Here is a 9,746-nt window from a genome sequence, read left to right as displayed (position 1 = left end):
GGAATCACTCCCTCAAGAATCTTCACAAAACAAACTCCTAACGGAGCTATCTTCCTTGAGGAGAGAATTAAAAAAAAAACGCCACTAGACAACTATAATAGGGGTCTGATGTATTCCAAGGCAAATTTTTACTCTTATATGGACAAGCCTTCAAAATTGATGGCCAATCTTGTTAAAAAAAACAAATAAAAACAAAAATCCCTTTCATCATCAATAACAACGCCCCCCAGGTAAAAAATCTCCCACCCCCAGCAGATAGCTGAGCAATTTAAGGACTACTACAATAACCTGTATAATCTTAAAGATAGTCCCTGCACCTTTCAACCCACTCCGGAGTTAATAAATGAATTTCTAGACGGATTAGCTCTCCCCACGTTAGACACCCAAAAAGATATATTAAACAAACCAATTTCCAACGCAGAAGTCCTTAAGGCCATTCAAGATGTAAAAAACCACAAATCCCCTGGGCCTGACGGTCTTTCAAACGAGTACTATAAAAACTTCGCTCAACTGTTATCCCCACATCTAAATTTGCTATTTAACAAGGCGATGGACCAGGGTTCCATGCATGAAGAAATACTCCAGGCCACTATCGTCACCATACCCAAACCAGGCAAACCACCTATAACACCAGCAAATTTCAGGCCTATTTCCCTCTTAAATTCTGACTTAAAAATATATGCTAAAATACTAGCCTATAGGCTTCTGGAGGTCCTGCCCACGGTTATACATAATGACCAAGTGGGTTTTACGAAAGGAAGAAGTGCCACCGATGGCACACGCAAGATACAAAATTTGATGGATCAAATCACCTCGAGTCGGATGTCTTCTCTCCTCCTTTCCCTGGATGCAGAGAAGGCGTTCGATAGAGTGCACTGGGGCTTCGCATTTGAAGTGCTCCGGAGATTTGGGGTGGGCGAGGGCTTCTTGCGGGCGGTCCAGGCTCTTTATACAAAACCCTCGGCCAAGGTTTTGGTTGACGGGGTGTTGTCCTCATCTTTCTACATATCGAATGGTACCCGACAGGGATGTCCACTATCCCCATTGCTATTTGTCATGACAATAGAACCCCTCGCAGAAATGATCAGAACCTCTCCAGAGATTAGGGGTGTATCTATGGGATTAAGACAACATAAAATTGGTCTTTTTGCCGATGATATCATCGTTACCATGACAGACCCTTTGAGCTCTCTAAGGGGCGTGAAAAATTGCATTACCTAATACAGTAATACCTCTCTGTACAAGCTAAACTCCGACAAATGCCAGATATTGGGTATCAATATTGATTCTGACTTAAAACTGGATATTCAGAGGGAGTTCCCTTTCCAATGGAAAATGGAGATACCATATGTAGGTACCAAAATATGCCAAAACGTATCTAAAACAATTTCTGCAAACTTTGATCCCCTATATGCCTCCCTCCAAACAGAGATGGAAGAATTGGGTAAAAAGGAACCATCTTGGTTCGGCAGAATGGTACTTTATAAAATGTTATTACTCCCGAAAATCTTGTATCTCTTTCGTACATTGTCCTATCAAATTCCCCCGCCCACGATTCAAAAATTCCAGAAACAACTACTTAACTTTATTTGGTGTGACAAAAAACCAAGATTAGCGGCATCAATATTATACCAAAATAAGAAACAGGGAGGCCTTGGTGTGCCCAACCTACAAACCTACTACAAGGCTTCTCTACTAAGCCAATCGGGTGTTTGGCTGAAATCCCAACTATCCCCATCTTGGTGCCATATAGAGAAAAACAGGAATGGAGGCAAACACCTGGGCTCCCTAATCAAAGCCTCCATTCTTGGAGCCCTGACTCCAAAGATCTCACCACTAATATATTCCCAAGACCTCTCTTTATTAATGTCAAATACCCTCCAATATTGGAACCAACTGGCACTTGGATGTAGGGCTGACTACAGAGGTCCTCCAGCTGAGCTTCCATTCGAAGTCCTCTCTTATTTTATTCAAGACCTAAACCTAAACAGGTGGTTATTAAGGGGAGTAAAATTTATCTCTGACATACTAAATAAAGGTAAACCTCTTCCTTTTCAAACAATCCAAAACAAATTCAGTATACCTGACTCAGAAGCTTTCTCGTATATAAAAATTCTCTCCTTTCTCAAACAAGCTGATATACACAATTTCTCCTTCCTGAAGGAATTGGAAGACATATTTCTCAGATGCAAAAACTCCCATGCTTCCCAAATCAAAGTTTTTTTTTACAGCACAATCACTCAAAACGCTAATAGATCAAAAAAGATCCACCTACTAAATTGGGAGCACACATTAAAAGAAAACCTACCACTTCCCATGTGGTTGAAAGCCTTTGAATGGGCCAATAAAGCTACTCTGTCAGCCAACATTCTCCAAACCCATTACAAAATAGTAACCAACTGGTATTATACTCCCTCAAAAATGGCACAATTTTTCCCGGCTTATTCTAATTTATGCTGGAGAGACTGCGGCCAAGCAGGCACTTTATATCACTTGTTTTGGGAATGCCCCCAAATCCATGAATACTGGAAGGAGGTATTCAATACCATTCAATATATAACTGGCATACGTTTGGAGTGTTCGCCTCAACTGGCACTCCTTCTCATTGACTGTCAAGTAATTCTGAAAAAGAAAAGAGGGTGGATATGTCACTTTCTACTGACCACCAAAAGTATTATAGCTAAAAAGTGGAAGAGAGTCCCCCCACCCTCAATTGGTGACCTCTTGGGCGCAGTTTCAGGCCACTATTGCTACGAAAAGATATATGCTAAATTCAACAACTGTATTTCTAAGTTTAATAGCACTTGGAACAATTGGCAGAAATTCGAACTGGAAAATAAGTTCTGACATGTTCAAAATTGTTTTGTTGAATTCTTTTTACTACTGCTTAAATTCAAAGAGTAATCTATCACATTTAAAACCTATATCGCTACACTAATGTAAAGCTTGATATGTTTATCGTCATATTATGAAAACTCTGTAACGATGTATATATCTGCTACCTATATATGTAATGATGTGTATATGCTCTTGCTTCTTTATAAAATCTAATAAAAATTATTGGTTAAAAAAAAACAAAAAAAAAAACCCGGAAGTCCACTAGACTTAAACACAAAAACACAGCATGACACTGGAAAAACAAGCAAGCAGGACTCAACGCGTTTCTTTTAGACTCGAACACTAAATCATCAGGACTAAAAGTCTTTGAAGAATAACCAATGGGACCCAGTCTTAGATACAAAACAGAGTCCAAAAAAGAGATACAGATGAAGATAATCACTATGTAATATTTTTTTATTTTTTTATGCACATGAAAAAATGTATTTGAAAATGCTTGTACATCGATGTGAATCTCGCCTTTTTAAATGCTAAAACACATACATGCCAAAAAGCGCATAGAATAATTGTTGGTAATCCAGTGATACAGATCAGATTTTCATTGACTAACATTGCATTTCCCTACGTAAATACAGCCTTACTCTAATTCCCGGGCTTACGATTGGTGAGAGCTACAGTAGATACTTAGTTTTATGGTATGAGGGTATCTTTACGTGAGGGTGCACTTTAAGAATGTACTGAGGGGAAAAAAAGACAAAGAAAAAAGCACAAAGATGAGAAATGCTGTCTGCCTATAACCACACATTATAAATGTAATTTTACTTTTATTTCAAAATGTTATTTTCTTTTTTCAGGCAAGCCCTTCAGTAATTTCACCAGTTTAAATGCTGCTGTAACTAATATAATTGTGGCCTTACTGCTCAATAAGAGATTTGACTATGAGGATCCGACCATACTGAGGCTTATGGGTTTAGTTTGTGAGAATATAAAACTCCTAGGATGCCCGTGGGTCAGGGTAAGTCACAATTTTATTCTCTAAGTATTAAACGGGTTACCTCAAATACCATAATTGATAGTTTATTATAACCTTAGGAAAGGCCATCAATAACAGATAAATGGGGTCCAACTCTACTGCATGGCTAACTGAAGGAGCATGAGACTCCAGTGCTGTCGCGCCTTCATAACCAGGAATACCTTGTACTTTAAATAGTAGCTGTAGGCGGTCACATCGCTCAGTCCCAATCACTATCATTATTTTAAGTAATTTGGCAAAATTTATATTTTTATGAAAAAATTACATTTTCTACTTCAGAAATTAACTTAATGTCAAGGATTTTTGCTTGAAATTATTTAAATTAAATAAAAATTTTAGCTTCTTCCGCTTCAGTGTTTAAAATATTTTTTTTTTATTATTATTTTTTTATAGCTGTACAACAGTTTTCCATCCATCATGAATTGGCTGCCTGGACCTCACAGAACATTTTTTAAAAACCTAAGAGAGTTTCAAAACTTTATAACAGTGACATTTACAAAATACAAGAAGGAAGTGGATGTAAATGAACAGAGGAACTTTGTTGATGCCTTCTTAGCAAAGCAGCAAGAGGTAATTACCATTTATTTTATTTTTTTAGCTAGAAAGTTAAAACATGATCACTTATCTCCATGAAGTTTTTGAAAAATGCTGTGTATTTGCATACACACCATAGAATTAACCCTTTCCAATCCACTGTATGACATCTAAAGACATTCTGACTGAAGGCTGTACAGCTCCGATATCAGAAGACGTCCGGCAGGGTATTCTTACTGTAGATTACTGGCCGCTCTGTCGGGGGCCTCTCCAGCATGTCGCATATTGCAATACTGGCTCTAGCCAGCAGATGGCGACATTGTATAATGGCAGAAAGAGAAAGCTCCCTAGGAAACCCTGAATCCAAAATTGGATTGCAAAGGGTTAAATACATACTACACAAAACTACAGCTTGGAAATTTGGTTTGCAAAGGCTTGTTTGAACTAGGTCTTCATATTACATGTAGATCCCACTCAGCAGGATGATGTGGCATCTTATACTACCATATGTTAACTTTAGTTAGTGTTAAATGATTATCAAAATATTAAAAAATATGTATATAATAAATTGGGATGTCCAGATTCCGACTAACAAGTCAATGTAAGTAAACACCTGTCCTTTCTGCTCCATAATCTAAAAACAGCATTCCACTGTTGCCCTTGGACAGATTTGAACCTAGAACTCCAGTACAGCTGGCATGTTGTTAAATTCTTTGTGTTTATTATTCCCGTTCTTCTCCTCTGGAGCATGAAGGATAGGTGTAGTGGCTCACTCGTTGGCACCGCTGCCTTGCTGTGTTGAAGTTCCAGGTTAAAGTCTCACCAAAGGCAACATCAGGATGGAGTTTTTAAAAAGTCCATGCAGAAGTTGTCCTTGATGAGATTTGAATCTAGTACCCCAGCTCTGAGCCACATTCATTAAAGACAGCACTCAGAATTTTTCAGTGATTTATTTATTTATTTTTTATTTTGGGCAAAAAAATGGGTTACGATAATCTGATAAAAATTAGTTGGAATTTTTGAAAAATCCTACCAAATAGCCAATCACGATGAGCAACAGTAGATTTACTAATTATACGGTGTACAAACATGTATATTTTACACAGGGAAAGCAAGAGTCCACTCAGTATTACCACAATGAGAACTTGACTGCGCTCATGGCAGATCTGTTTGGTGCTGGAATGGAGACCACATCAACCACGCTAAGATGGGGTCTTCTGCTAATGACAAAATACCCCGAAATACAAAGTAAGACCAACTGTTAACTTGTGAACTGGTTGGCATGTAATGTTACATGTGGCCACTGGTGTGGAAATGTATGGATAGAAATGGCTTGTCCTCCACTTCGGGGCTGTCTCAACACATCACTCCATCTCCCACTATCCAGAATTTTAAAAGCAACCTGAAAACTCCCCGCTTGGGAAAAATATGCTGTCTCCATTACACAGCTGTGTAAGCAGCTTGTTCTGTCTGTTCCTGTCTCTTTACCTCGTATTTCTGTTTTCTTCTCAACTATCCAATTAAGTGTACTATACTACAATACCACACATGGCCTATAGGAAAGAGTGGGGCTACTTCTAGGCAAAAAAAATATTTTCTTTCAATTTCAGACAATCTCTTTATATGGTGGTCTTAACCATATACAATATTCTCATTAATTAAACTATATCAATATCTTTCTCCTGATAGAAAAAGTGCAAAATGAAATTGATAAAGTCATTGGATCAGCTCAACCGCAAATGGAAGACAGGAAACAAATGGCTTATACAGATGCGGTCATTCAGGAAATTCAGCGATTTGGGGATATTGCTTCATCTACTGTACCACATGTAGCTTCTCAAGATGTTACATTCAGAGGTTATTTTATTCCAAAGGTAAGCACCACAAGCCAATAAAAAGGTTGTCCAGTTGTAAACTATCAATGGCCTATCCTCATGATAAATAGTAGATCAGCAGGTGTCTTATCACCGCAAATTCCTACCGATCTGCTGTTTGCTGGGACAGTGTATTTGTAAACTGAGCTGATTTTTCCAAGAAGCAGACAGCTCCATTCTCGCTGAAGTGGCCAGGTTTAGTATTACAGGCGAAGTTCCCATTGAAATGAACAGGAACTTCACCTGGAATATCAAGCCTTGCCACTGTAGTGAGAATGGAGCTGTCTGCTTCTTGCAGGAATCTAGTCAGTGCATTAATGCACAAGCCCCACGATCAGGTATCTTAAGGGATTCCAGGTGGCAGACTCTTACCAATCCTCTAATGATGGCCTATCCTAAATATAGGCCTATCCTAAATTTAAGTTATCAGTAGTTTACAACTGGGCAGCACCTTTTATTCCCTTAAGGACCGACCATTTATTTATTTTTTTCATTTTGTCCTCTTTCATAAAATCATAACTTTTATTTTTCCATTGAGGTTGGTGGTGAGAGTTTGTTCCAAAAAAACAAACAAACAAAAAAAAAACTATCTTTTTTAATTATACTATTTAATGTACTGTATAATGTGCTGAAAAACCATTTCAATTAAATTCTGTGGGTTTTTTATTTTTTTCCTGACCTTCACTGTACAGGATAAAAAAAAATGCATTACTGTGATTACACTTTTATGGATGCAGCAATACCAAATAGATTTGTATTTTATTTTGATTTTTCTTCTATATTGCAAATATGGGCAAGTGGTTTCTTTTCTTTTTTTTTTTTTTCTTTTAAACTTATATATAATTTTTTTTTTTTTTTTCAGTCTCCATAATGGACTTGGACTTGCGATCATTTGATTGCTCATGCATTATAAATTCCATAGTATTTTACAGCAATTTAAAAGTTTACCAACCATGATTCACATTCAAACTGATTGCATATGTTGTCGGGTGTCCGCTGTAGGAAACTGCTACCACCTGCATTGCATAGAGCTGGCTCAGCTCCTGATCCCCCTCCATGTAAATCCCAAAGACATCGGCTATAAATGTACATACTGTCATTAAGGCGTTAATTGCTTACCCAACACAGCTGAATGCATATGGTTGTGGCTATGCTAGGCTCATTTACACTCTATGGGACTGCTGCAAATTGAATACAGTGCTTGGCTATTTTTTTTGCTCCTGACCAGACACTCTTCACTTATCTTGTGGTGACACAGTAAGTTATTCTGGGATAACCCCTTTAAAAGCCTATTTCCAGTGTTAATCATATTGCAGAAACCTTTAGTGGGAAAAGAAGGAAAGATTGGATATCTACTATAATCAAACTCAAGGGGTTTCCCAGGGAAATACTATTGATGACCTATCATCAGCATAGGTCATCAATAGAGATAAGCGAGCATGCTCGTTCGAGCAGTAGCATACTCGAAGGTGCTTGAGAATTTCATCCTCTCCTCCCCACATGTTTAGCGCCATTTTTTTCAGCCAATAAACATGCAGGGAAGGCTTTGGCACCTCCTGCTGTGGCGTGCCAACCCTGTGCATGTCTATAGCAGTGACTGGCTGGCCAGATTGGGTGACCTAGAGTATAAAAACTCTGGTCACCTGAGGCTCGCCTCACACATATGCTGCATTAGCTAAGGGACAGAGCTGCTGCTATTCAGGAAAAGTGATAGTGTAGGGATTAGGTTGCAGTTAGGCAGGGATCCTTGTTCCAAGAACCCAACAGTCCTTTCTAGGACAACAACTCCTCTCATTGTGTGCATCAGCAGTTTGGCTGGCTGGGAGCAGTAGTGCACTCAAAGTATTCTCAAGCATCCCTGCTGTATACTGCATACTGTTACCGGTTTTATGCAGTATACTACTAGTGGTGTACAGAGAGCAGATAGTTTTGTTACTTCCTATCATTTTTTCATTTTTTTTTTTTTTTTAATTTGGGGGGTCTGAAAGCGTACGCTATATACCCCTGTGTGGGTCCTGTCAATCCACGCTATCTAACAGCATCATACACTGTTTATTGTGTCTATTTTGGCCTATAAGCATACGCAAAATAACTCGCAAATTGCATAGCATTTTGACTAAGTGCATTATGCAACATGATGAAGACTAGCGGTAAGGGTTGAGGTCGAGGACGTGGGTGTCCTAATGAGGGTGTGGGCAGAGGCCAAGGTCCTGGGTGGGGTGAAACTGTGCCTGCTGCTGAGGGATTTGTAGAGCGCCGCGTATCTACGCTCCCTAGCTTCAGCTCACATTTTGCAGGTCCGCATGGTAGACCATTATTAAAAGCGCAACAGTGCGATCAGGTGATGACATTGATAGCGAATAACGCATCCAGTAATTTATCAAACAACCAATCTTCTACGCAGTCCACTCACGCTAGCCAAGGCACTGGACCTCTGAATCCTCAGGCTGCTCCTCATTTCTCCCACCCTGGTCACTCCAGGAAAAGGAGAGATTCAGAACAGGCATACTCACAGGAACTGTTCTCAGGTCCCTTCCCTGAGTCCAAAAAAATGGTTCATCATCCACCTGAGGAGTTTGTCGTGACCGATGCCCAAACTTTGGACCTTTCACAGTCTCAGTGATGAGGGTGGGGACTTCCAAGTAGTCTTTCAAGAGGTATTTGTGGATGATGGGACACAGTTGTCTGTCAGTGAGGTTGTTAGGGCAGTAAGTCTGAGGGAGGAGCAGACTCAGGATTCAGAGGAAGAGCTGGTGGATGATGAGGTGACTGACCCTACCTGGGTTGCTAAGCCTACTGAAGACAATGCTTCAGAAGGGAAGGCAAGTGCAGCACCAAAACAGCTTGGAAGAGGCAGTGGTGTGGCCAGAGGGAGAAGCAGGGCCAAAGCAAATAATCCCCCAACTGTTCCCCACAACACCTCCTTGTGGCAAGCTCCCATGCAGAGGGCTAGGTGTTCGAAGGTTTGGAGGCTTTTCAGTGAGAGCGCGGATGACCAACGAACAGTGGTGTGCAAACTGTGCTGCATCAAGATTAGCAGGGGAGCCACCACTACCAGCCTGACTTCCACCAGCTTCCCTTGGGTCACATCCTGACACTGAGATGTGTTTCCCCTCCCAGGACACAGGCACGAGCGTCTCCTGGCCTGCACCCATTCCTTCATCTCCACGTTCCTCCACTGCCTCCATAAATCTGTCCCAGCACAGCATTAAGCTGTCCATAACCCAAGCATTGGAGCACAAGCGGAAATATGTAGCCACCCACCCGCATGCACAATCACTAAGTGTGCTTATCTCCAAACTACTGAGCCTGGAGATGCTGCCATATAGACTGGTAGAAACGGAGGCTTTCCGCAACCTCATGGTGGCAGCCATCCCTTGGTATTCGGTCCCCAGTCGCCAATATTTTTCCCGCTGCTCCGTCCCTGCCCTACACCAGCGCGTGCCCTCACCAACGTGGCTACTGGG

General features: G+C 40.4%; 1 protein-coding gene across 1 annotated transcript in view; it reads left to right on the top strand.

The window, feature by feature from the left end:
- Positions 1–549: 549 nt before the first annotated feature.
- LOC136616830 (cytochrome P450 2C15-like) overlaps positions 550–9,746 on the top strand; it is a 28,333-nt gene continuing 19,136 nt past the window's right edge. Inside the window, exons 1-5 of the mRNA XM_066594222.1 lie at positions 550–1,015; positions 3,693–3,853; positions 4,265–4,441; positions 5,512–5,653; positions 6,095–6,279. Of these exons, the coding sequence (XP_066450319.1) occupies positions 550–1,015; positions 3,693–3,853; positions 4,265–4,441; positions 5,512–5,653; positions 6,095–6,279 (1,131 nt within the window). The remainder of the gene's footprint in view (positions 1,016–3,692; positions 3,854–4,264; positions 4,442–5,511; positions 5,654–6,094; positions 6,280–9,746) is intronic.

The sequence above is a fragment of the Eleutherodactylus coqui genome, chromosome 1 (assembly GCF_035609145.1).
Source record: "Eleutherodactylus coqui strain aEleCoq1 chromosome 1, aEleCoq1.hap1, whole genome shotgun sequence".
In the NCBI taxonomy this organism is placed as follows: Eukaryota; Metazoa; Chordata; class Amphibia; order Anura; family Eleutherodactylidae; genus Eleutherodactylus; species Eleutherodactylus coqui.
The sequence above is the reverse complement of the archived record's forward strand: the minus strand, read 5'-3'. Positions and strand labels throughout refer to the sequence as shown.